General features: G+C 52.3%; 10 protein-coding genes across 10 annotated transcripts; 7 read left to right on the top strand and 3 right to left on the bottom strand.

The window, feature by feature from the left end:
* Window positions 1–507: 507 nt before the first annotated feature.
* On the top strand, window positions 508–1,681 carry N7459_003601 (zinc-dependent alcohol dehydrogenase; the record flags this gene model as incomplete). The annotated part of the gene is made up of 3 exons (XM_056942785.1): window positions 508–1,158; window positions 1,225–1,579; window positions 1,635–1,681. 3 exons carry the CDS (start codon window positions 508–510, stop codon window positions 1,679–1,681), a joined length of 1,053 nt encoding a protein of 350 aa, XP_056802668.1.
* Window positions 1,682–2,822: 1,141 nt separating this feature from the next.
* Window positions 2,823–4,474, top strand: N7459_003600 (aldehyde dehydrogenase family protein; the record flags this gene model as incomplete). The annotated part of the gene is made up of 4 exons (XM_056942784.1): window positions 2,823–2,881; window positions 2,932–4,133; window positions 4,196–4,265; window positions 4,324–4,474. 4 exons carry the CDS (start codon window positions 2,823–2,825, stop codon window positions 4,472–4,474), a joined length of 1,482 nt encoding a protein of 493 aa, XP_056802667.1.
* Window positions 4,475–5,998: 1,524 nt separating this feature from the next.
* Window positions 5,999–7,048, bottom strand: N7459_003599 (uncharacterized protein; the record flags this gene model as incomplete). Its single annotated transcript, XM_056942783.1, has 1 exon — window positions 5,999–7,048. The coding sequence occupies one exon, from the start codon at window positions 7,046–7,048 to the stop codon at window positions 5,999–6,001; it is 1,050 nt and encodes a 349-aa protein (XP_056802666.1).
* Window positions 7,049–11,840: 4,792 nt separating this feature from the next.
* N7459_003598 (uncharacterized protein) lies at window positions 11,841–12,666 on the top strand (the record flags this gene model as incomplete). The annotated part of the gene is made up of 2 exons (XM_056942782.1): window positions 11,841–11,972; window positions 12,253–12,666. 2 exons carry the CDS (start codon window positions 11,841–11,843, stop codon window positions 12,664–12,666), a joined length of 546 nt encoding a protein of 181 aa, XP_056802665.1.
* A 572-nt stretch (window positions 12,667–13,238) lies between these two features.
* On the top strand, window positions 13,239–14,003 carry N7459_003597 (uncharacterized protein; the record flags this gene model as incomplete). The annotated part of the gene is made up of 1 exon (XM_056942781.1): window positions 13,239–14,003. The coding sequence occupies one exon, from the start codon at window positions 13,239–13,241 to the stop codon at window positions 14,001–14,003; it is 765 nt and encodes a 254-aa protein (XP_056802664.1).
* A 1,089-nt stretch (window positions 14,004–15,092) lies between these two features.
* On the top strand, window positions 15,093–15,770 carry N7459_003596 (dynein light chain Tctex-type family protein; the record flags this gene model as incomplete). The annotated part of the gene is made up of 3 exons (XM_056942780.1): window positions 15,093–15,122; window positions 15,215–15,253; window positions 15,327–15,770. The coding sequence occupies 3 exons, from the start codon at window positions 15,093–15,095 to the stop codon at window positions 15,768–15,770; spliced, it is 513 nt and encodes a 170-aa protein (XP_056802663.1).
* A 965-nt stretch (window positions 15,771–16,735) lies between these two features.
* On the bottom strand, window positions 16,736–18,347 carry N7459_003595 (WD40 repeat domain-containing protein; the record flags this gene model as incomplete). Its single annotated transcript, XM_056942779.1, has 4 exons — window positions 16,736–17,392; window positions 17,449–17,944; window positions 18,032–18,053; window positions 18,131–18,347. 4 exons carry the CDS (start codon window positions 18,345–18,347, stop codon window positions 16,736–16,738), a joined length of 1,392 nt encoding a protein of 463 aa, XP_056802662.1.
* A 349-nt stretch (window positions 18,348–18,696) lies between these two features.
* N7459_003594 (uncharacterized protein) lies at window positions 18,697–20,904 on the top strand (the record flags this gene model as incomplete). Its single annotated transcript, XM_056942778.1, has 1 exon — window positions 18,697–20,904. The coding sequence occupies one exon, from the start codon at window positions 18,697–18,699 to the stop codon at window positions 20,902–20,904; it is 2,208 nt and encodes a 735-aa protein (XP_056802661.1).
* A 2,031-nt stretch (window positions 20,905–22,935) lies between these two features.
* N7459_003593 (SUR7/PalI family protein) lies at window positions 22,936–24,078 on the bottom strand (the record flags this gene model as incomplete). The annotated part of the gene is made up of 2 exons (XM_056942777.1): window positions 22,936–23,528; window positions 23,637–24,078. 2 exons carry the CDS (start codon window positions 24,076–24,078, stop codon window positions 22,936–22,938), a joined length of 1,035 nt encoding a protein of 344 aa, XP_056802660.1.
* Window positions 24,079–24,831: 753 nt separating this feature from the next.
* N7459_003592 (PI-PLC domain-containing protein) lies at window positions 24,832–26,358 on the top strand (the record flags this gene model as incomplete). Its single annotated transcript, XM_056942776.1, has 3 exons — window positions 24,832–25,399; window positions 25,471–26,070; window positions 26,138–26,358. 3 exons carry the CDS (start codon window positions 24,832–24,834, stop codon window positions 26,356–26,358), a joined length of 1,389 nt encoding a protein of 462 aa, XP_056802659.1.
* Between the last annotated feature and the right edge of the window lie 233 nt (window positions 26,359–26,591).

The raw sequence follows: 26,591 nt of genomic DNA, 5'->3' as shown, positions 1-26,591 counted from the left end.
TGGGCTGAACAACGTTCGTCTGCGGAACTTTCAGAGATTCGGGCGGTTCCGTCACTCGGCCTTCTCCACCCAATCAGCATTTGCGGGGAAAACTTACCACAGAAACACTCCTCTGCATATGCCAGAGGGAATTGATCTCGGATTCCATCATCCTCACGAGCATCTCCCCCGTCGATCCTGCCACCCCGCGGTTTGCCCCGCCGCCCGCATTTCCCAGATTTGACACAGGCACATTCCCTTGGAGGCATTGATCTGGCTTCTGGATAGTGCGGAGTCTCCGTTACACCGACCTGATCCATATGTCCGTCATCGGGGGCTCGACAAGAATGGGGAAGTCGGGGATTGAGGAGCCCGAAGCCAACGGACGCAACGACTTATAAAGGGTCCATCCTCCCATCCCACATCTCCCATCGTTCCATCATTTCCCTTCTCCAGTGACCAGACCACAGCCATCTTGAATCCCCACACGCAATTATCTTCTCCAACTTCCCCAGTCTTCCTATCGTCATGTCCATCCCAGCAATGCAGTGGGCGCAGGTCGCCGAGAAGGTCGGCGGCCCTCTAGTCTACAAGCAAATCCCCGTCCCCACGCCCGGGCCCGACGAGATCCTGGTCAAGATGCGGTACTCCGGCGTCTGCCACACCGACCTGCACGCGATGAAGGGCGACTGGCCGCTCCCTGTGAAGATGCCCCTGGTGGGCGGGCACGAGGGTGCCGGACACGTTGTGGCCAAGGGTGCCTTGGTCAAGGAGTTTGAGATTGGCGATGCGGCCGGCATCAAGTGGTTGAATGGGTCGTGCCTGTCTTGCGAATTCTGTCGGCAGACCCACGAGTCCCAATGTCAGGATGCGTCGCTATCTGGCTACACAGTGGACGGCACTTTCCAGCAGTACACTGTTGGCAAGGCTGCCCACGCGTCGAAGCTATCTAAGAACACCCCACTGGACGCGGTGGCACCCGTCCTGTGTGCCGGGATTACGGTGTATAAGGGACTGAAAGAGTCCGGTGTGCGCCCGGGCCAGACAGTCGCGATTGTCGGCGCGGGTGGTGGACTCGGATCTCTTGCGATACAATATGCCAAGGCGATGGGTCTTCGCGTCGTCGCCATCGACGGGGGTAGTGAGAAGGAAGCTATGTGCCAGGGCCTCGGTGCTGAGGTAACTATCCCAAGTCACCTTCTAAGATATTAATATTGCAAATTGCTAACGATTGAGGGTAACTAGGCATTTGTGGACTTCACCAAGTCCAAGGACCTGGTCGCCGATGTTCAAGCAGCTACCCCCGGCGGTCTCGGTGCCCACGCGGTGATCCTTCTCGCTGTCACCGAGAAGCCATTCCAACAAGCCACCGAATACGTCCGCTCACGAGGCACCGTGGTGGCGATTGGCCTTCCGGCGGGTGCCTTCCTGAAGGCTCCCGTCCTGAACACAGTGGTGCGCATGATTAACATCAAGGGAAGCTACGTTGGCAATCGCCAGGACGGTGTCGAGGCAATCGAATTCTTCGACCGCGGTCTGATCAAAGCCCCCTTCAAGACAGCTCCTCTGAAGGACCTTCCCCATATTTATGAGCTGATGGGTATGCTATGTCGAGCGCTGTCATTTCACTGGCCCATGCTGACAGAGAACTCTAGAACAAGGAAAGATTGCCGGCCGATACGTGCTGGAAATTCCCGAATAACCGGATTTCCTGGCCTAATAATTCCATAAACTGCGAATTCGCGCTGTGCAGTTTTGTTCGGATATTTTTGTTCGAATGTCCACGGGGTGAGTGGTGCATATCTATTCTGTTGTTGGGATAAGGTGAGCGGAGTGTGGAGTCGGCAACGAGATGCGTGTATAGTCGAAGTTTAAGAGATTTTCTTGAAATGAACCAAGGTTCCGAAAACAGAGTATTCTTCTAAGTAGCCTATGACAAACCGAAGTCATAGATTTACGCAAATCTGATATTCGTGGATATCTCCACTGGATCTGTATACTCGAGTCATTTTCCATACGCCGCCACGACACGCGAGCAGGTTGGAATGGCTGTGATAGCTTCAAATCAGAAGGTTCCTACCAAGTAGAGCATTCCTAGTCTATACAGGAATTTCTCAATCTGACACGCGTCATTCACAAGAAACGAGATCCTTGTCACTCGTCTCCATAACCATGACTCCGGACTTGTACTAGTCATCGACGTAGCGCTATTCCGAGAAACCAGCAGACTGTGAGTGATCCAGTGCAATGCGACCGACAGATGGAAATTACGTTCTCCACACTAAAAACCCCGCAATGACGCTGTTCGATGCGGAGGAACTCGGGTATGGATTCATTCTGGGGTCTCCAGGTTCCTGTCAAGACGCCCCAATCCACCAAGCGGACTATGGAAACCCCGCGGAGCATCCAAACAGACACCAAATCAGAGGATCTACCGACCAGTCAAGCCTATCTGCCCTGATGGGTCGCCTTCCCTTTCGACCGAGCCGTGAAGTAGTATTCGGAATGCGGAAGCGAAGTGGGGGTTCTGACGAAGGTTTTGGATGATCAATTCGGTCAACGCCAACAACACGCCGCGTGAGGATGCTAGGGAACAAAGGCCAACAGGGAGTCTCGGATCAATGGATACGTCGTCCATGCGGTCTTCTGTCTCCGCACAATAGTCCTGGGCGTCCGGTCTGGGGGAAACAGGAATCCGTTCGACAAGTATAAAGTGGCTGGTATCATCCTCCTCATCGATTTCCTGGCACGCTGATCGAGATTTACTTTCAGAATCTCCGAGCTTCCCTTCTCCCAACCACTTCGTCTCACCTTCATCAGTCTTCATACCTCTCCCTTCCATCATGGCCGTGCAGCAAACCATCAAGACTGCTTCGCTTACATACGAGCAGCCCACGGGCCTGTGAGTACCGCGTCTAGGCTTCTCCTGCTCATCACTAATGCACTACACAGCTTCATTAATAACGAGTTCGTCCCGGGTTTTGATGGCAGGACCTTCCAGACCATCAACCCCCATGACGAAAAGCCCATCGTTGCCGTCCATGAAGCCACAGAGCGCGACGTGGACATCGCGGTGCAGGCTGCACGGAACGCGCTGAACGGCGAGTGGAAGCATATCACGCCGTCCAAGCGTGGGCAGCTTCTCACTCGACTCGCAGATCTGCTCGAGCGAGATGCCGAAACCCTAGCCGTGATCGAGGCGTTGGATAATGGGAAAGGTGTCGGCATGGCTCGCGGGGACATCGCCGGCTCGGCAGGCTGCATTCGATACTATGGCGGCTGGGCAGACAAGATCTACGGGCAGACAATCGACACGGACTCGGGTAGTCTGACTTACACCCGACATGAGCCCGTTGGTGTTTGTGGCCAGATCATCCCCTGGAACTTCCCGTTGATGATGTGGGCGTGGAAGATTGGTCCTGCGATTGCAACGGGAAACACTATCGTCCTGAAGAGCGCTGAACAGACGCCACTCTCTGCGCTCTACGCTGCGAAATTGGTCAAGGAGGCTGGCTTCCCGCCTGGTGTCATCAACATTATCTCCGGGTTCGGTAAGACCGCCGGTGCAGCGATTGCCTCGCACATGGATATCGACAAGATTGCCTTTACTGGATCCACGTTGGTGGGTCGTCAGATCCTCCAGACGGCAGCGAAAAGCAACCTGAAGAAAGTGACCCTGGAACTCGGGGGCAAGTCTCCCAACATCGTCTTCGCCGACGCCGACCTGGAAGACGCGGTGACATGGGTGAATTTCGGGATTTATTTCAACCACGGGCAATGCTGCTGCGCGGGATCCCGGATCCTCGTGCAAGACTCCATTTACGATCAGTTCCTGGAGAAATTCCGGCAACGCGCGGAGCAGAACAAGGTCGGCGATCCCATGAACGCCGAGACATTCCAAGGTCCCCAAGTCTCCCAGTTGCAATTCGACCGCATCATGGGGTATATCAACGAGGGCAAGCGGGCCGGCGCGAATGTGGTTACTGGCGGCGCTCGCCACGGCTCCCAAGGATACTATATCCAGCCGACCATCTTCTCGGATGTGAATGAGAACATGAGTATCGTCAAAGAAGAAATCTTCGGTCCTGTGTGCACTGTCCAGAAGTTTAGCACGGAGGCAGAAGCCATCGAATTGGCGAATAGTACCAACTACGGTATGCGCGAGGCCCTCTTTCTTTTTGGACTTGACAAGACCACGACTAACACACTGATCCAGGATTGGCTGCGGCGGTTCACTCCAAGAACATCGACACGGCAATCCGTGTGTCCAACGCTGTGAAGGCTGGGTATGGTCCTCCCCTAGCAGCTCTTTTGTGGTTTGTCGCTAACACTGCCCTTGAATAGCACCGTGTGGGTCAACAACTACAATACCCTCCACTACCAGATGCCGTTTGGCGGTTGCAAGGAATCCGGATTGGGCCGGGAGCTGGGCTCGTACGCTCTTGATAACTACACACAGGTGAAGACGGTTCGCGTCCGGATTAGCGACAACTGAGCCGAAAGGCTGAATTCTTCATATCAAGCACTCCCTGCTGCTTTCCCCCTGCATGTATCTCTTCACTTATATATCACTTCTGTTGGCAGAATAAATGAGCTGTTTCAATCTTGATTTCTGATTCCAACCACGTTCTGCATTTGTAGCCGGGTGTAGACCTCCAATATATCAAGGATCAGAAGAAAAGATAAGTGTACTGAGGATCTACCCAGTATATGTCAGGCAGATCAGATCAAGACAAGATCCACTCGAATGATCAGCCCACAGGACAATATACGAATATAGCGAGGGTGCTGGGGAAGGAAGGAATGAGAGAACGACTAGTATGAATTGCAAATCAATATAAACAAGACTAGATATCTATTCATGTGTTTACGTATGTAGATATATATGGGGAGAGAAATATCTACCCTTGATGTTTTTTACCTTGAAGAATCCCAGAAATGATCGTCAGATGGTAAGGGAAGTATATCGGCCACAAGAACCACAACAAAACTGGGGAAATATTAGTGCATAGACAATTGAGTATACTTGCAGCGAAAAAGCGCATATCAACCATACATCTCCGGCCACAATATGAGCATCCAAAGGTACAGCATTTACTAGATGCTTGGGGGCGGGCGCATGATCAAACTCTGGATAGTTGCCATCTTAAGCGTAGCCACTAGGCTAGCTCTAAAGCCAAAAGAGTACCGTTGAGAATGGAAGCCCTTATATACCAGTTACCAGAAGAACAATAAACGTCTTATCAACCTGAAAAGAGAGAGTGGGGGGCTGGCTTGAATACCTTGCCCTGTGCAGGTCAAAATATTGCTCGAAGCCTAGTTGCCTCGCAGGGCTTTTCTGGGTCTCGCTATTACAGACGGCCGAAGATCCTGAGACCAGCAGTAACGCAGACATGCAACTGTTCGCGAAAATGATCCTGCTATGTACGCGTGTGTTTCGTCTCCTTAGTAACGTAAGTCCAATAGCAGCCCTCTTATAAACCTGTTCCATGAAACATATACCTTAAAACCCAAGAAACGGCACTCGCCAACCTTAAGACGAGGTTCAGAGGCATGGTCGCAGCCCAACGCAATGAAATATTTGAAATATTCGGTGAATCCGTGAAGATAGAGCGTATTTACTTAAAATCTACTTCTATAGATGATCATATTCTAGAGCTCGTAGGATAAGCTCTAATATACGTCAATCAACTTAAGCTGGTAGAAATTTCGCTAAATAAACCTACTGAAGCTCCACAGCACCATGCAAACCATTTATACCCGGCTAGCATGTTGCAATATGATACATTAGAACGCACATTTCCTGATGGTGGGTTTTTGTTTAAGCTAGGGCAAAAGAAGAAAAAGCGAAATTAGAACAAATCCCCCCGATGTAGGATACAGTAAGGAAGTTTATGCCAGGCGATGATAGAATCAAATGTGACATCTCTCAGAGCCTCGGTTGGGATGCTATTTTAGCATCAAAATCCCATGGCGATAGCCACTCGAACGCTGGAAAAAAGAGCCAACCCGCTCACTCCTAGGACGCGGCGGGACAGGCGATTTTGCAATCTAGTTGCCGATAACCGTGGTTGAAATCGCCGCCCACTTGACACCATTTATCAGCATAAACACATTTGACATCAGCACTGTCATCAGACTTCATCTGGTTACAGTAGGTGATATACCCGCCCGGTATCTGTGCACCGACGGCTCCGTGGGTTTGTTGAGCGAATGCGACCAGCTTGTTATCGTCATCCCATACCGCATATTGCATGCTGTAGGTCCCCGGATTATGCCAGTTGTCCTCGTTGGCTTCATTCTGCTGCCACTGGAAAATGCGGATGGAACACGTCCCGCTCGAAAAGGATTTCACGCCGGAAATGGTGTAGGGGGGCGTCGATCGGTCAGTCAGGGCTGCGTCTGCATTGCCCATCCAAGCGTCCCTTGCATTCGAGGGAACATCCACAGACGGGGCAGTTGTCTGGGGGCTGGCGTCGCATGTGAAGCCACAACTGCCCTCGGCATAACTGCTGTCCCATTTGCCATAGGAACATTTCTGAGCGTCGCTATTGGATTTCCAGTAGTTGTCTTTGATCCAGAATTCGTCATGACCAGAGTCGCTGTCCGCAGCCCTGACCGTGAAGTCGCCATTCAGACGAGTACTATCATTCGTGACTCGAAACGGGACGTCCATAGGTTGCAGGGGAGCATGAGCCATCAAATCCCCGTTATTATCGAGAATCGTCAGCGACATCAAATAATCCGTCAATGGGTTTTTGTAGTCGTTCATTCGATCCTTGGTGCTCCCGTGGAGGTTTCTCTGGACCTTGGTGAAATGGATAGTACACCACCCCGACGCAAAGCCTGCATCGTTATCCGGCGCTTGATAGACCGAGGAACCTGTATCAGGCGATGTGGGACATGGTGGATGATCGCCATTTGCCATTCTTGTTATCGCCTCATCAGCATTCAGGCATACAGTCACGTTTTGAACAAATCCGGCAGCCTTGTAGCCTAGCTCAAGGGTGGTGTCATCCTCGATGACCTTTGTCCAGTCATCGTTCAATCTGCGATTGCGCGCTTTCATCGTCTATATTCTTGTATGAGCAGGGAGCGAGGCTAACGGGCTGATTGGGGATCCCACATATTCGTTCTTCATGCCGTTGTCGAGAAAGCCCCCCCAGATGCTGCGAACGACCTCCCTGTTACTGCGGCTCAGCGAGCTGTCCTGTATACGGAGGGTTGGATCGAGTCTAACTTACTTAAATTCGATATACCACGGGGAATCTCCATTGAGCGTATCCAGTTCCATGCCAGCCAAGTTCACAAATGGCATACTCTCCTCCGTGGTCGTCAAACAGTCACCCCGCGCCTTCTGTGTATCGCTACACTGCGTGTAGACGGAATACCTTGCGTTGACCAGTAGATACGTGTTCCCACTTGAGACAAAACTGGTCAGCAAATTCAAGCAGCGAAGGAATGAAAGAGGATAGGGGGAATGGGGGAGCAGGAGACAACTAACGCTGGATCGCAGACCATGGCCTTCTGCGCATACTTGTTCATAATAAGCTCACCAAGCGGAATTTCAATCGCTTTACTGGGCGCACTCTGGTCTGCTGGCGTGTTATCGATGGTACTGCCGCACTTGTAGTCGTAGGCGTCTTTGTCCAGGCGCCTGTTGCCAATCAGCTCAAGCCTCCGTGGCCGCATATCGCGCAGACGAAGGGGAAAGAAACGGGGTGCTCACAGGAGGACCGCCTCTTGCGTCACGGGGGACAATTGCCTTGCAAGGGGAAATGCTCCAGTATACAACGTGGCTAGTATTTCTTCCTGGAGTGAGCTGGAATCGTTGCGATCCGATGCCCACTGCCAACCGACGCCTCCCAAGACCAGGCTCGTCCAGAGGTCTTGAGTAGTCTCATTTAGGGCACCGAACATCGTCTGCAAATAGTTACTCACGGAATTTGTGATTTGGGTCACAAACTCCTTGAAGTAACTGTCGAGCGTCGCTTCGATGGAATCCACTGGGTCCACGGAGTTTCTGGTCTTCCATAAGTTCCTGCTGCTCATCTCCGAGTCGAAATTGGATTCAATTTACTTACTTGGTATTTTTCAGGGCCGAACTGGAGCCCATGATAGCCAGCGCTCCAGTAGCTTCTTTCCATTGGGTCCTCGCGTTCTCTGGAGCAACGTCAGACCAGTCAGCACGGAGTGTGGCTAACGGGATACGTACGGGCCTGAGCCAATATATTTTTGGCTTGTTGCACAGTCGATTCGAGTTGGCCTGTGGCCTCATCGTAGGAAGGCAGGCCTCCGCTTCCTACGCGAGCGGCTGTCATGAGAAGGGGTAGATGTCAGCTCGGAGGATAAGGCCGTCAAGGGGGGAAGATGGGGAATAGAACGGCTTACCAGCTTGGCTCACGGCCGAACGTGCAGCTGTAATCGAGTCCTTTGCCATGTTGGCTATTCCCCCTACAAGACAATATCAATAAAGAAACATTTCAAGGTTGGTCGAGTCAGGAAGGGGCGAGCCCATACTTGCGGCCAGTCCCACGCCTACTAAAGCCTCCCCAATGCCCGTGAACAATCCAAGGAATTCCATCCAATCGAACTGATTGTTGGGGTCTTTTAACTCGATGAAGGTCTCAGTATACTCTTGCGTTTGGAGGGCATCCAAAGCGCCCTGGTATGCCTGCACGGATACAGCAGCCGCCTAGGTTGGAGTAAGCACAGAACGCGAAGACTTGGTACCCGGGGACAGGTTATGACTGCTTACTCGATTAATTCCCATCACACTGATCAAGATGACCTCCAGAAACGCCGGAATACTTCCGTTATTGCAACTTGGAGGAGACAGACATTCACTGTTTGACGTGTCAAAACAATTCGGGAATTTTCCAATATTCCAATCTTGATAGAGAAATTCGTCCCAATTCTGAGGGATGGTATTATCCCCTTTGTGCTTTCTAAAAGCTCCCATGGTCTCATTCCACCCAGCTAAGACACCCATTCTCGTCAGATCCAGTATCCTGTCTCGTTACATCGGGAAATGAACTCACCCTCAAGAAGTGACTCGGCGGATACATTTGCAAAAGTTTGGGTCCCGGCGAGCACTTCGCACGTAACATCCCACTGTTCTTGAGTGACGTTTGACCAATACGGCACACCGTTGGCCCCTTTCACTGGGGTACTGCTCGGTGAATGGCTCGAAGTAGCGGAGGAAGTGGTGGTAGATGTACTAGTCGTTTTCGTTGTTCTCGATTTCGAGACAGTGCTAGTCGCGTGAGAACTGCTTGGACGAAGCGTACAATGATCGTGATGGGGCCCCGAAACAGTGCTAATCCTTTTCGTTGTTCTCGATTTCGAGGCAGAGCTCTTCGCGTGAGAACTGCTTGGACGAAGCGTACAATGATCGTGATGGTGCCCCGAAACAGTGCTAATCCTTTTCGTTGTTCTCGATTTCGAGGCAGAGCTCTTCGCGTGAGAACTGCTTGGACGAAGCGTACAAAAATCGCTATGGTGCCCCGAAACAGTGCTAATCCTTTTCGTTGTTCTCGATTTCGAGGCAGAGCTCTTCGCGTGAGAACTGCTTGGACGAAGCGTACAAAAATCGCTATGGTGCCCCGAAACAGTGCTAGCCGCGCGTGAATTGGTTGGATGGTGTGGACTGAAGTATATCTCGTCACTATGGTGCGAGTATTTCCATCCCTTAGATGATGTCTTCGACGCAGCCCCGGTCTGAGTCGAATTCGGTGCGTGTGTATGATGTGGATTGGCGCATACGCTATGACTGTGATATAGGTCGAGAGAGGCTATTAGTATTGACGTATTTCCTCAAACTGATCTGGCAACAAACCTCGTGCTTCGCGCAGGGTTCACAAGAGAACCAGACGCTCTCTGTCGTATTCCTCGTGCCACTACCTCCGAGCTAGCCACAGCTAGGAGGAATACCTTGGCTAACAGTGCCAGCTTCATCGTGGCAGAAAGCGTGTAGAAAGCCAGGGGTAACGAGAGAATAAGAAAACGCGAATGTCTGCGATATAAGAAGGTAACAAGGACGCCCCGTAGTGTCTTTTGGGGCCAGACTTAGTGAAACATCAATCCTTCCCTCGAACATCTCCTACTCGGATCTTGTATTTTCAACGGTATCTATCTCAATTTACGCGATGAAACTTCCCCTACATCGCTGGGTCCCTATCATTTGGTCAGCTTTCTAGACCTTACCTAGGTACTTACAGAATCTCATAGGCTCCCATCATAGCTAGGTTAGGGTATCTTATGGTTTCCCTTGGTTCAGAAATCTCTGAACAATTTCGATCAAAATCCCTAACTTGACCTGGGCCACCATACACCGTAGTTATGATAATATCATCTGCACCGAATGGGTCCAAAAGTAGTTTTATTTCCGCTTTGGGTTAGCGGGGCGGGAGGTCAATGTGCGCGTTCACTTCCTATCAGGGCAATATAGAGCAGGAATCGAATTATACTTACAGCTCATTAAGCCTTGGAGCAGGTCCGCCAAGACCTCGGACTCGGGGGCATTATTGCCGAGGTCTTGGCGGACCGCCTAATGAGCTGTATGCCCAGCAGTAATAGCATATCCCTACCCATATCAACTATTCCTATTTGGGTAACTCACACGCATTCGGATGTTAGTGCACCACAGCGTAACCAATAACCACTGTAAATACCAATTTTCATTTTTTCTATTACCCTATACCTACTAATATATCTAAAACACCTAAAATTGATAAAGATCGAGTCTAATAGGCCTATATATAGCTACTAGTGGCCAGAAAAGGCTAAATTTTTTAGCTGTATCACACTTGACTACTTAATCTAGGCCTATCTAGCTAGCTAGTGAGGAAGTAGCGAAATGGGATGCCTATATATCTTTTCTTAACACTGTTGGAGAAGGCGGTAGCACACCCGCAGATGTATTTGGTCTGGCGTATATGGATGGAAGGACAAAGGACAATAACCCGCCCCTTTACTGCGGTCTTTTATCGCCCACTGCCAGCGACTCTCCGTTCCATCTAGGTGTCTCATATACGCCAACGCCGTATCCCTACTGCCTCTACTACTCCTGCTCGCCGAGTTTGATTAGAGCAAAGTATTACAGTTCTCCTGCAGCGAACCAACCTGATTGAGCCGCGGAGGATACATACATTACCATAAGACGAAAGGTGATATAGAGCATAGAAGCGTCAGAATAGAAATGCAGATGAATTCCGGTCTACGTATAACGTAACCGGTAAGCCAGCTGCGCACCCCGAAACGCATAGTAAAAGCGATATATTACAGCTCTATATATCAACAACCAAGTCTTATTAGAGGTTTCTTTTTTAATACTCTACTAGTCATAGTGTATAGAGTGTATGTAGAGAGTCTCGGGCAATTCCGACATGTTATTGTGCAGATATATTTTTATGAACCGAGAATGGCCAAAATGAGGTGTATTTTATGGTAATGTCAGAATATCATTATTCTTATTAGCCTTAAACCATATATTACATCGACGGCATCCCTATCGTACACTATATTAAATTTCAAGATAGAATTATCATATGCTTGTTGAGTTATGGAATCGTAGTTACTGTGTGTTCTGGGGTGCGCAGCTCGCTTACCGGTTACGTTATAAGATAGGCCACCTATACGTAGCTAGATATCTCGCGCTCCAAGGATGTCATGCATCGGCCTCTCGGTCATTGCCGTATTGGCTTGCTTCCTCAAAGATGATACTTCTCTTGGTAGCCAGATGTTACGGACCTATAGGTATCAAAGGTATTTTTAATGGATGCTGATTGGTCGGTACTTTCCTTGTCCCCATAATTAAGCCCCCAGCCCTGGACGCCCTGGACAGTCGTTACAACATAGCCATGACACAACACTTTAGTTATAGCCCCCCTTCGGGAGTCCCATCCGCCCTATCCAATTTCGCCTCTTATAACCCAGCAGATCACAATTATGGGGCTTCTGTCGAAATAACTACCCAAACTATCTCTGTCCCTGTCGATCAATATATTTTAGGGCGCTTGGTTGTTAAGAAGTGGAGGAACGCCATATTCCAGACGACACCATTAGGCTTATTGAGGACAACTATTGATGTTTATCTCGGCTCATTGAAGTCAGACCCAAAGAAGCTAACACCACGAGGCTTACAAAAATCGAGGCCGTCTATTTCTTAATTACTTTACTGCGTGATTATATAAGTCTTCTATATATTAGTATTTCTAGCGTAACTTCTCTATATCTTTCTTTTAAGCTTTCCACTACTTATAATCTATCTAGAACCAAATTCCTACCCAAACTTCTCCCTGCGGGCTAGTGGTGGACGACTATCTTGCCGTTCAGGATACAGATAACATCTGGGCGATCGGCGACTGCGCTATAACAAAATATGCTCCGACTGCCCAGGTCGCTAGCCAGGAAGGCGTCTTCCTAGGTCATCTCTTCAATACTATGGCTAAGACCGAGGCTCTAGAGACAGAGTTGAAGGACAACAGCGATGGGGAGCATGGCCAAGTCCTGCGCAAGATCCAACGGCTCCAGAAGCAGCTGCAGGAGGCCCATCATGGCATAACTCCCTTCGAATACAGTCATCAGGGCAGTCTGGCCTATATCGGCAAGGAGCGTGCTGTGGCCGATATCAGCTGGCCAACGGGCAATATTGCCAGCGCTGGCACCATGACCTATCTCTTCTAGCAGTGCATGTTTGAGCATATGTTTTAGTAGTATGTTGCGCCCCTTTGTTTGAAGCTTGGATGTAGCTCGCAACCGTGTGTTGGTCGCCATTGACTAGTTCGAGGTTAGCTTGTTTGGCCGTGACATCTCTGGAGAGTAAATAAGAACACAGGTATCATTTCAGATTTCTCTATTCTCTCCCCGACAGGCGTTTCTCTGGGTCTCTCCATTGTCCAACTCCACATTCAAGTGTACCTTATCGCCCCGCGAGATGGAAATCTCATGTTCTAGACGGGTTGGCATTTTATCTATATGAAAATCCATCGTTGTTGACCGAAGTAGAACTCGTTAGTGTACATGCCTGAGGCAGCCCTCGCCTATAGATAGTCTTGGATTCCTTCTCTTTCTTTCGAGCACCACTCCATCAACTCCATTCTTTATTCTCTCCCCAAGCCCATCGCACGACGGGATCATGTGTTCCCTTTTTAACTCTCCCATTAGAGCTCCGCGCGGCCATCATCGAGGCTGTTCTTTACTCAATCTCTCAGGCACCGTCATCTCCATGGCGAGTAGGCAGAGTGCGTTACATTGACATGGAATCTACGGTGCAACCCAGTATGTGCGGAGTCTATCATGAACAACGCGAAACCCACCCATCCAACGCTCTTCCTCTTCTCCTGACCAACCACCAAATCTCTGCTGAAACACGATGTATTATCCAGACAGCAAAAAAACTCAATTACATCCTGGATCTCTCCGTCTTGAACGAAGTTGATCTTTTCCCGACTTGGCTCTCAGTGCCATGGATATCAAATCAAGTGGACACACTCACAGTGGACGTGCGGTTGTTCGGTCACATTCTCTACCCAAGTCCATTGTGTAGTATATGGGACAGCAGGGACACTACCGAAATGGACTGGGGCTTCTTTACTCTCCTCGAGCGATTTCTTCGATACGGGCCTGTTGGCCAAAAGAACGGCCGCCTGGGTCTCTGTCCCGCCCAGGGTTTCCCAGTATATGATGATCGTGCCGTGCACTTCCGGACGCTCATTCTCGATTGCCGTTCTGCAGAATTCGGCTTCTCATTTCCCCCGGAGTCGGTGGCATATCAGCAGTGGTATGCGAGTCAAGATATGCGCGACTTTCTGTCTCACATTCGCAATAGACCTGCGACGGCAATGGAAGAACTTGCCACGCCGCCGGAGTGGTTTGCCAAATGTCTTCGTGATGAGCTCGTGACGATTCTCTACAGGCGGGTTGACTTGGCGTTGTGTGGACTGATTTTCTACGAACGGGTCGGCTCGATTCGCCTACTTGTCGATGGGGCCTTTTACCACGAGTTTAATCTGGCTGGCTAACTGGTTGCTCTCCAATTTACGGATACACAGTCCACCCTCTGTCGCCCAGGGCCTGAAGTAAGGATTGGCACATTTTGGGAGTAGAAAAAACAGACGTTAGAACGGAGAGGCCGGCGCGGACTCTCAGTGGTTATGGCGCAGGGCCAGGGGTTGATGTGAACAATATCCAGGGCCATACCTAGGCACTTATCGTCCTTTTCCTTTGTATTAGCGGGCTTACCTATTCCACTGCCCCTGTAGAAGTCTAGATAGAATAGTCGAATGGGCACTTCAGTCGTACATCGCGAGTCGTGTCGTCTATCGTAGTGATATTAGTGCAGGAGGAGGAGATTTTAACCACTAGAATCATTAGCAGCCAGTTTCGGCTCTCTCTGATGTTTACACCTAGGTGTATTCGTTGACCGTCAACAGCGACGGCCGAGTACAGTTGCTCTTAACGACAATTATTATACAACCCAAATTATATATCCGTGGATGCTGGTTCTGACAGCTTACATCTTGCATCCACAGTTTTATGCCCATTCCTATACCAAGGATTTTCACGGTCACATCAGAACAGTCGGGCGTTCATTGTCATCTTGATAGTTTGGCTCATGCGTTTCCCGGCTAATGTGCCACACCTATCACTCAGAAGGATAGAGTCTGCTATAGATTTCTGCTGTGGCAGATGTCGCGACAATCACCATTAATTACCTACCTAGGTAGGGCTCGATAGCGATTATTATCTAATCGCGGCGCTAAGCCTCAACCCGCGCGCCCGCGCCATGATGCCACTCACCCCAAACAATCAGTCCGCTATTCACTGTGTCGCTATTCCCCACCTGAGCTTGTTGCCTTACTCTGCAATCCTTCCTAGTGAGTTCTGGTGCACTATCCTGGCTGTATCTGCGACCACACTCCCTGCCTAGCCGACAATCGGCCTGGTCTCCCCGCATCACAAAGCCGGACGCGCCTAGCGGTTGCATTCTAGCCATGTCTGGAGCCTCAAAGAGGCGTTGTCGAGTCTCACACTACCCTTTTAAATAGCAGTACCTGACTGTTTGCCTCTGGATAGACTTTGAAAATACCCACCCCGACGAAACAAACACAATGGCCGTCGAGGGCAACACTCCCGTGTCGGTAGGTCGATCGCCTGATTCCTGCCCGCAACGACCTCAACTCGCAAGAATCCCACCCTTGCCAGCTCTCACTAACGCGCTTCATGACACCAGCCCATCCCGATCCCGGAGCTGACCAAGATCACCGCCGACGTACGTTGCCTCCAACCGCAAAGTCAAGTCTCGCTCCCTCAACAGATCCACGAGCTGACAAACGGCATGACAGGCCTGCGATGATGCGCTGAAGGACAGTGCCGAGTACGAGCACACCAAGGTCGGCCAGTGGAACTCGCAGATCATTGTACGTACTCCGGCCCCTGCGACCACATACATCCACCCCCAAACCTCCATCCAGCACCTCCATCTAACCACAGGCAATCTCCAGAACACCATCCTCAAGTCCCTCATCACCGCCACCGCCCCCTCCGACTCCTCCAAGCCGGCCCCGTACCGCTTCACCGTGAACAGCACGATCGTGCAGCAGGGCGTGATCGACAAGTCCGCCGCGTCGGAGGGCGCCCAGAGCAACGCCGGCAAGCGCGGGATGCACTCCGCGTCCGGCGCCTTCTGGGACGTCAACCGCGACGGCATGTGGACCTTCAAGTACCCCGGCGCCGAGGAGCGGGGGCTGGACGTCGTGGTCAGCGTGACCTGGTTCGCGATGAACTAGGCGCGGCGATGCCTTGTCCTGCGAAGAGTGATCCAAATAAAACGTGGGAATTGGTACTAGAGAGGCATATGTTTGTGTGGATACGTTCATCTCTCGTCTTCGCCGTCCCCCTCGAGATTCCTGTTATTCAGTTTATACCGAGTTCCTTTGTCAATGATTCACAATGCGTCGTGCTTTGAGCTTTCTTCTCTGGTGTATTTTGAGATCCGATTCTTTCTTGTGTCGATTTTGTTGTTGAGCGATTGCTGTCTCTACCAGTCTTTGAATATCAGGTACTCAAGACTGCTCCGATCGAGTTGTGTAAAGTAGGACACCCTGTGATGACGGTGGGGTCTAGTCTGTTATCTTGTTGCGGAAATTTCTAGAAATCGTTGTCTTCAAGGAAGAGCAGTTTCGTCGTCTAGCCACCGAGAATGGTCCGGCTCGGATCACCGTGTAGATAGCATAGGGCGTGTTGATGGCGGTATACAAATACTACAACTGAGTGATCTGTATCGACTTTGGCATACAGAACACTAATGACCGTTCGTACAGAGGGTGAAATCTAATTTACAATGTATAGAACCCAGAGGCAGCAGCAAATAAGAGGGGCGCTATTACCAAGCAAAGACAGCGTGGTAGTGAATATACCACTTGGGGTGAGATGAAGATCTTGGTCCTGCTTCAAGTCGCAGACTATCTGACACGGAAAAGGCTGTGGTCGGGACGCTCGATCTCACCGGAAGAGAGAGCTAATTGGATGCAGATTAACGGCAAGGAGAAAGATAAATGATGAAAAGTAATGATATCATTAGGACTGAAGTGTCCTTTGCTGTTGGTATCTCCATGAAAGTAACGTAATAACCAGAAGCGAGATCTCAGAGCTTCCCTCCCTACGCCATGCTATGATTGTGAGAAAAACGCCATGAAGCACCCCTCGAACTCCGCTCGAATTCCCCGAAGCAAAAACATAAAACCGAGCTGCCTCAACGGGGCTCGGAGTAGTCGTTCAGGGCGACACAAACCGCGCCCCGGTGGTGACCGCTGTACTGGCGGATGATATTGCCGGAGCTAAGCTCCCACAGCCGCGCATAGTGGTCACTCGATACCGTGACCAGGTACGCCGAGTCTGCCGAGAAGGCGCAGTCCCACACCCAGCGCTGGTGGTTGGCGAGAGTGGTCTCCAGGAACAGAGTACCATTCGCCGGGTCCATGGGCGGCCCATCGGGCTGTGCGGCGAACGTCTGCTGCGGAGTCTCGGCGCGCGAGGCGTTGTCCGAGATCCGCAGCAGCTCTCGGTCGCGGGCAGGGGGGTCAAAGATGCGCAGCAGGTCGCGGGCTTGGTTGAGGAGATCGAGGCCCTGTTGAGCCGCCACGTCGTCCTGGGTGTTGGTCGACTCCTCCTCGTTCTCCTTCCGCGCCTGCTTCTCCTGCCACTCCCGGATCGCCACCTTGGCAGGGGGGTAGTCGGGGTCAAGATTCCAGACCTTGGCGGTATGGTCGGCAGAACAGGTAGCCAGGTGCTTGACATCGGGTGACAGGAGAACACGAGTGAGGTAGTCCTTGTGAGCCTGGAAGGTGCAGATGGGGATGATGCGGGTAGCCTCCTCGGTCTGGACCATCCGCCAGATGTAAACATTGCCCTGGGATTGAATTGTTAATGCGAAGGAGCAGTCGGATGGGCAGGTAAGGAACATACCTTCTTGTTGCCAGCACACAGCAGAGACCCGTCGCTGGCCACACTCACGCTCAGCACGGCGGTATCGTCCTCCGGGATTAGCTGGTGCGTGCACACACTCTCACCCAGGTCCCAGACACGCACCATACCGGCATGATCACCGCTGATGAGTTCCCCTTGGTTGGGGTGGATGACAACGTCATTGACAGGAGCTCGGTGGATGTAGTTTCGCTGAAGACTGCCGGTACGGGTGTCCCAGACCTTCACAGTTCCATCCTCCGAGCTAGTGACCATCCACTTGCCCTCACAGTGAAAGGCAACTCCGGTGATGTTGTTGGTGTGACCTTCGAAAGTCATGACCGGGTTGGGGTTGGTAGACTTGATGTCGAAGAGCTTGACATTGTTGTGGCCAGCTGCCGCGAGAAAACGTTTGTCTGGGGTGATACACAGGCGATTGACTTGGGAGTCCGGGTGCTGGATGGTACGGGAGCAGATGCCCGAAAGGGCCTCCCAGAAGCTATACAAGGGATAGCATCAGTACAGACCAATGAAATTACGCCTTGACAGAGAAGACTAGAAGGCAAGGAATTGACCCTCCACGTACCGAATGATATGATCATACCCCGCTGCAAGGTGCAACAGCAGTGGTTAGCTCATGTTCGCGAAGAATGCGGGGAGCTCCTCGACCACCAGGCCCACTTACCAGTGCAGAGGATGACGCTCATGGCGGGTGGAGTAAATGCGCTGGCAGTAGGAGCAGGTGCAGGGAGAGTTGGGCGACGGGAGAAGACAGAATCAGTAAAGGCCCCGGGGTTCGTGCCGACGCTGTAGGAGACGGGGCGAGCAGGCTTGGGATCGGAATCGAGATCGAGCGCGGAAGCCTCAAGCGCGGGCGGAGCGGACTGATGGTTTTCTGCCATGTTGTACACGTGACTGGGCGGTGAATATTGGTGGTTGGAGATAATGGACGAATCAACGTGGGTGGTGAGAGGGCGGTCAGGAGAAGCTGGGATGGAAGCGGTGAGGGTTCCAGATATGTCAGGCAGAAAGTGGCTGTAAACAGAAAAGTGACTTCTCACCCTGCTGGCAGCAGCAAACTGCATTCCTTCCAAAAGGCGCCTTTGATCATCCTTGGGCAATATTGCACCTAGCTTGATGCTACTCTCTATTTTACCATGAACTCTTCTGGTCTCTACTAGAAAGCCACACAGCCGTGCGCTTGATTCCTTACAGAATGACATGATCGGAGTCTGAAGCACAGATTCTAACATGATGGAGGGGATCATGGAGCAGCAATGTGAGTTGCCTGCATTTGATTTTCATGGCATGGAGGATGGCGATCTGGGGCTTACACTCTCCCCTGGATCTCAGTCTCAGCCTTCGGGCCCTTGGTTAGAGGGCCCGGATATCGATCTCCACGACTTAGGACTCGATCTCGACTTCGATCCATTCACAAATTTTCATCAAGTTGTACACCAGCTGGCCGACTCAAATAAGCGTACTCGCGATAAAGCATTTGCAGATGAGGTCGACCAGCTCGCGGTTGCTGGTCCAGTCACCAAGAGGCCGAGTATCGGCGGGCAAATTCCCTTGCCCGTCATTGAGAAACCGCTAGGTATGACTCCGGAACATCAAGCCTCCATCGCATCCCATGTTCCCCCAGACACTCCAGCTGCTTTATCAGCGAGCGCTGCGGTAGTAAACAGGTTTCCGATCGGCGAGGCGGAGTTCGCACATCATGTGGCTGTGGAAGCAACAGTCCGTGGCCATCGAGACTCCGATCATGTTTCGCCGTATGGGCCGGTAGGGTATCATCCATCGGCCCCCGAACTGCATTCCAGAATGGTTGGGGTCACCAACCAGACACTCCAGAATCGCTTAGTGAATTCTCGACGTCGGGTGGATGTGCTCACGGCCGAGCGTAACAAGTATCGCGACGGGTTGCTCAAGTACACCAGTTTTGATCCCAAAACGGGCAAACTAGGAATCCACGCCATGGAGGCAGAGCTGGCAACGTTGCGTCGCGTGTGTTCGACCCAGCAGCAGAGAGCAAAACAGTACAAAGCAGATGTCCAGGAGTGGAGGAGCAAATACGTGGATGTGGCTCAGAGTCATAATTCACTGCTGCGCGACTATCAGCAGCTTCAGCAGTCCGTCTCCCAGTCGACCAACCCACCACCCAATGAGGCAAACGCCTCGCATGATTACTGGAAAGGGAAGTACCAGCAGTTGAGTCAAGCATTCAATGAACTGTCCACGGCCTTCATTCACTCGAGCCCACCCAGCCCTAGAACTACAATATCTCCCCCATCTCCCGCTTCACTTCCCACTCCTTCCTTAACTCATCCCTCTACCAGTCTCTCCACAACTCTTCCCTCTGGCTCTCACCTAGCGTCGTGTGCCCCGACGCCAGCTTCACTCTCAGCCAATCCCTCTCCAGTGGTGTGCGTCGCGACTAACCCAGCACCGTCTGGTCCAATTCCTACACCACCTTCCACGCGTCCACCCTCGAACCATCTCTCTGCTGCTGGCTCGACACTAACTGACAACATGGCTGCCACCGCTGCCCGTAACGTCCCTCTGGCCAGTCTCACGCTCGAGGAAAAATGGGGCTTCCTCGCCCACCTTATGGGCAAAACTGCCGGCAACATGGCTCAGCCTGCTACCATGGCCGCCGCTGCTACCAATGTCTCTCTGCCTACCGAGGCCCCCAAGGAATCCCCCAAGGATATTCAAGTCATCGATGTCATCGATCTGACCATGGACTCGACTGTCGACCCCGTGAGTGCACCAGGAATCAACATCAACACTGCACCACCAGCAGCAAACACCCAGCTGACCAATTTTCACAACCAATTCAGAAAGAAGGAAATGACCTGGCTCCGTAACCAGGGAACCGACAGCGAAGCCACCCAGAAGCTCTTCCAGCAACTCATCGACCAGCGCAAGAAGAGTGGCGCCATCAAGTACGGTATCGGTCGATGCTACGAACACGTTCAAACCCAGAAGGGGATTCGCCGATCCCTCGGTGGCCCTTTTGCTCCGATCTCCCCCGTGTATGCGACTTCTGGTGAAGCCAATCGCCCTACTGACGCCGTCATCGTACGCATGATGGAAAAGCAGCTCCCGAAGGAAAAGCGCGCTGCGAAAAACGATTCTTACAATCCTACCGATGAGGACCTCGTCCGTATGATGGAGGAAGAGTTTGCGAACGACAGCTCGAGTCCCGGTACGGTTGCTGAGGAGCCGTATAATCCCACTGACGATGAGCTTGCTCGGATAATGGAGGAGGAACTTGCGAAGGACGACTCCAGCATGATTGATCAGGAACCGTACAACCCGAGTGACGATGAGCTGGCCCGGATGATGGAGGAGGAACTTGCGAAGGACGACTCCAGCACCCCTAGCGAAGAGCCGTACAACCCGACTGACGACGACCTGGCTCGCATGATGGAGGAAGAGCTCGCCAATGCTTAGAGGGAGAGGCTGAGCCATTTCGAGCCTGCTTATTCCAGGTTAGCTGACTGAGGACGTGATGACGATAGTTCTGTATCTACCGATGAAGGTAGTGGCAAGTTAATGAAGCGTGATGCACTTGTCTCTCTATCGCATAAGCACCTGAAGTCGTTACTACCAAGCTTACGCCTCTACAGGACGAGTGTTCTGCAGAAAGCAAATGGAATAGGAATATACCAAAGAGATACTCGCCTGCGCTAAGACGAGAACCAGAGGCAAGATCTACCAGCTCAACTCCTCTGGGCCAAGTGGTGTCAGGCATGAGATGTATCATACATTCGATCCGATGACTCGTGCCAATCCAGTCTAAACAATGACAGCCAGCGAATTCGCACTTCCCATAATGCTCTCTACTACCTCCCACACAATGCTGGTGAACATCCCAGAACCACCCGCAGTACTCATCCTCAAGCCCTCCCCGTGTAAAAGCCAGCCACTAACCTACACCGTCGCGCCATTCCCACTCTCAAAAGCCATTCGCAATCCACAATCACCCGTATACGTCCCAAATACCAGCGGCAACTCTGAGCCATGGAACGCACCCAGAAATACAAAAAATACTGCTTAAGGTCCCACAGTCGTGTCGGCGGAGGTATCAGCGGTGGCCTTCGCAGAAGTTCGCCTGCAGATAGCGAGGACAGCGCATACAGCGCAGATCAATACGTGCAGCTTTTGCGGTGGGGAGTGCAAGGGTGTCCAAAGTGAGGCTGAGACAGTCCTCGCCCGTTGTTCCATGGCTGTCGAATTGAGTCACGACTTTGCGGTCAGTGTAAGAGGTTATTCCGGGATGTGAGGGCATTCCGAGGGAGGTTGGCACGATGGTTTTTGGCGGATGCGAACTCTGAGCTCCCAATCGGGACTGATCAGTACTGATGGTGTTCACGCGCAGGTAATTCCAATAGCCTGGCTGCATAGACACCGGACATGAGGATGGCGAACTGGGTATCCGCATGCGAGCATATCACCAGCAAGCTCGGTTTCTGATCAGATGCCTCTTGTCAAGGTGGAATGCTTTGATAGCGGCGAGTATATCACGACCGATGCGTGACTAGAATATAAATCATGAAGTTTCGCGCGGTACTCGTTAGATCGACTGGCTCAACAATGATCGAAAGCAGATCCACTGTCACATCCAAATTTATATTAACTTATCCCCACAACCCCACATGTCATCTCCACGTTTGGACGTGTGGAATGGGGCGAGATGTAGAAGATGATCGGGATATCTTGCACCTTGTCGGTGGACCATTACGGTGAATTCAGAGTAGGTCGAGCATATTCATACCCAGTTTCATTCGTCTATGAAGGGCAGTGGGCATTCTTCTGGGTCTTGTCTAGACAGTCAAGCCCGTACGTATACGAGTCCTAGAGGCCCCAATGAATGCACTCAAGAGCCGACGCAAGTGGTCCGTCTCTCTTATCGTATCGTATGGCTGGCTGGAATTCCCCAACCTCCCCGTGAGGCAGTGTGGGCTTATCCCGACAATTCCACAAGATGCGATCTCGACAAGGCTTGGAGTGGAGGCGATGTTAGGACTAGCGCGTGGGGCAGCAACGCTTATACCGTTCACGCTGGATACGATGAGCCTCGCACTGCGGGGTGCAGGTAGTGCATGATGCGAAACGTGGCTGGGATTGGAATATCTCGAATAGGACTGGATGGTTAGGTGGTTAAGTGCGAATCCAAGGGATAGTCTACGCACGATGGTGATGCAGATGGAGATCCAGATGAATCGGTGATGGAGACATTCCGATGACTCGACAATTGCGTTTTCTCTATATATGCCCAATATAACTATCTGCAAATCCAAGGTAAAAGGTCGTCAATAAACACTATAAACACCAGGGAATCCGTGACACGCTAGATCGTCCACGTCGTCATATGTGAGAATCTCTAAACAAGAAAAACAATACCATGCCGTCCAGTATATGGCACACGCCCGGCGACCAATCTGTCAGGCGACCATTATATCCAATCACCGCAAATCCCAATTACTCCGTGGTCACCGCATGAGCTTCAGCCGGGGTATCCGGCCCACTGCTGGGCGTAACATGCTTTTCGTGCAGGTCAATACCCTCGGTCTTGAGCTTCTTGCGCGCCTTCCGGCCACCACAGCAGGCTGCGCAGCAGGAGCCGAGCTGGATGATGAATGGGATCAGGCTGAAGGCTGACGCCACCCACATGAATGCAAACATCTGCTTGCCGATGTGGGCCTTGATGTTCAGGCTGGGGTCCGCGTTGACGAAGACATTGGCGAAGATGACGAACATGACGGTCGCGATGGCCGACGCGACGATGGTGATGAGCGCGGTGAAGAAGGAGAGAAAGAGAAACGGGAACGAGCGCAGCAGGAGGAAGCGGCAGCGGCGGTGGGGCAGGCGGGCCGACGGGGAGATGTGGGCGCCGTTGGACTGAGCAGCAACCCACGATTTGATGGTCTGGGGAGGCCGCGAGGACACCGCTAGCGGAGCCAGGAAGATCATGATGAAGTTGAGCACGGCGGCCGTGATCCACAGCCCAAACATCCATTGCGACGCGACTTTGGCCAGATGAAGCGGTTGTGTGATATCCGACGGCAGAGCAACTGGTGAGGTGATCGGTTAGCGCCGGATTGCCTGTGGATCGCTGGAACACGGTCGCAAGTGTAGGACCAATGCCAGTCCACTCAACGGGGAAGATAGGGAAGACATACTACTAGCGCCAGACAGTAGCTCGCTGAGAATGATCTTGACCGGGTTGAAGGCGTACAAAGTCTCCGGCTTGGAGCAGCGCGTGATACCCTGCCCGTCAAAGCCTTCGCAGAAGTTCCACAGGCCAACCTGGTAGAAATCATGCAACCCAATAGACTGAGCAATTGAGTTGATGAGCACCGCATTGGGCACTGACAGGGGGATGATGTTGGAGAGATCGAGGTAGAGGAAGTACGTGTCGCGCAACACGGGCTTGTTGGAGACATTCCCGATCACCACCAGCACGGTGAAGATCCACGCGATCAGGTAGCAGAAAGAGCGCACCGTACGATGCCAATGGACGGTGGACTGTCGCCGGCGAGTGATCGGTCGAGCCGGAGTCGCGCGGCGGAAGAAGGGGAGTTTTCGCCTGCCATTGACGGGGACGTCCGTCCCGCCGGCCATAATGGAAGACGGAGGACGAAGAGGGGGAGGAGAGGGAAAGAGAGTGAGAGAGTGGAAGGGGAGAAAAGGAGGAGACGGAGACAGCTCCAACTGGGAGTCTCCGTGAAGATGGGAGATGACGTTTCCTAGTCTTGCAGGAAGTCTAGACGCCGCAATGTCCAACTTTAGGCACCGACACTCGACCTTTTTTTTCTCCCATCTACCACCGACATTCCCAATCTGATCGCATCCACTCCCGCCACTTGCACATCCCTGAACCACCAAGAACCACCAGCTTCCGTGCGATCGTCAGTGGCTTGCCGCTAGCTGATTTCTAGCCATGCCGATCATGCGCATCAATGGCCATGCAAGGCTAATTGCACGTAAGGCAGGGTGCAATACTATGTCGAAGGTGCTCATTGACCAGCAGGACATGGCACTCATAGTCCTACCAAGTTACGCGTCAATTGACCGTCGGTGACAGCCACAATTCGTTGTGATGCCACACTCCTACCTCTTTGCGCAGCTGGGTGGATCTGCAGATTCTGCAGCGTCAATTGGCCCATCGACCCAGCAACGCCGGTAGGCAACGTCATTCACGGCTGTGCCAGTCTCCACTGAGACCCTGGCCCAGCCACTGGCACCATTCGGGGAAACCAGAACTAGCACCACTAGGTTTTGGTCACCAGGGTCGTGGCGGAACCCGAGATCCCAACCTGCTGTGACCGATATCTTTCTGCTTCCCCACGGAGAGTTCTCTCCAACTCAATCGCCATGAGGTGGTCTTCACTAGTGCTCGCCCTCCTCGCAGGAGGGGCCCTGGGCGCCGACGACACCACCACTACTGATTCGTCCACCTTGTCAAGCTCGACCTCGTCGTCTCTGGCTCTGTCAGATGCATCCACGGTCAGCGATCCCAGCTCCGTGGCCATGCCGTCGGGCTCCTATCAGGTCTATAGTACCACCCTCACGCTCAGCGATGGTGATGCCTCCGTCCTGGTCAGCTCGAGCATTACTGGCAACACCTCGGCGACGACCACTAGCAACCAGACGGTCCTCACCACCACCACCTCGGACTCACTGACTGTGCTCGTCGGAGGCGCCGGCACCACCACCCTGGGAAACAGCAGCATGAACGCGACCGCTAGTACGACCAGCACGGCGACCGCGACGCCGGTGATCAACACCCGCCCGTGCAATAACTATGTCGAGTTCTGCCAGCGGAAGTACTCCAACATCACCATGGTTGCTGCGCACAACAGCCCGTTCGTGCGCAAAGGCAATGCTGCCGCCAACCAGGATTTGACCGTGACCGACCAGCTAAATGACGGAGTTCGCATGCGTACGTACCAGCCCCGGTCCTAGATGATCAATTGCCGTGCCCCGCTGACTCTGTGTCTGTTTCACCCGCAGTGCAATTCCAAGTCCACAACCAGAATGGCACAATGACACTCTGTCATAGCTCCTGTCAGATCCTCAACGTCGGCACGCTCGAAGCCTACCTTGCCGAGGTGACCCAATGGGTGGCCAAGAACCACTACGAGGTGGTGACGATCTTGATGGGCAACTCCGACTACGTCGCGCCGGGGAACTTCACGGGTCCGGTCGAGCAGTCTGGTCTGTTGCCTTACGTATACCGCCCGCCGAAGATCCCGATGGGTCTGGAGGACTGGCCCACGCTGTCGGAGATGATCCTCTCCAACAAGCGGGTCGTCTTCTTCATGGACTACCAGGCCAACCAGACCGCCGTCCCCTGGCTCCTGGATGAGTTCTCTCAAATATGGGAGACCCCATTCTCCCCGACGGATCGCGAGTTCCCCTGCACGGAGCAGCGACCGCCGGGTCTGTCCACCCAGGATGCCAAGGGGCGCATGTACATGGCCAACCACAACCTCAACCTGGAGCTCAGTCTGGGCTCTTTCAGCCTGCTGATCCCCAATACGGCCGAAATCCAGACCACCAATGGCGTCTCTGACTACGGCAGTCTGGGTCTCATGGCGCACAACTGCACCGGTCAGTTCCAATTACCCCGGAAGCTACTTTCCCCCTCTCGTGCCGGATCAAACTAACTCGACTGCAGCTATGTGGGATCGCCCACCCAACTTCCTATTGGTCGACTACTACAACTACGGCAACTTCAACGGCTCCGTCTTTGAAGTTGCCGCTGAAATGAACAACGTCACCTACAACCGCACCTGCTGCGGTCAAGCCTCCGCCGCTGTGCACGGTATGGCTGTGACGAGCGTCTCGACCCTGCTGCTGCTAGTTGCAGGCGTACAGTTGTTCTTGTCGCTGTTTTGATTTTGGGACGATGTCACGACTCGTTGAACTATTCGAACACCTCTTCTCCTTTTATCCATAATTGTGCGATATGACTGCCCGTCATCGGCGCTTGGTTCGTATTCTTTTTCATGTTGGACACGTTTGCATTTGTGCGTACATATGACGGTTTAGACTTGAACAGCGGCGCGGTTGTGTCGTATATGCCTGACATGAATAAAACTATGCCTCGTCCATTTCGTTCTCTCGGCTCG

The sequence above is a fragment of the Penicillium hispanicum genome, assembly GCF_028827665.1.
Source record: "Penicillium hispanicum strain IBT 35686 chromosome Unknown utg000003l_segment0_segment0, whole genome shotgun sequence".
NCBI classification, from domain to species: domain Eukaryota; kingdom Fungi; phylum Ascomycota; class Eurotiomycetes; order Eurotiales; family Aspergillaceae; genus Penicillium; species Penicillium hispanicum.
This window is presented reverse-complemented; position numbering and strand designations above follow the sequence as displayed.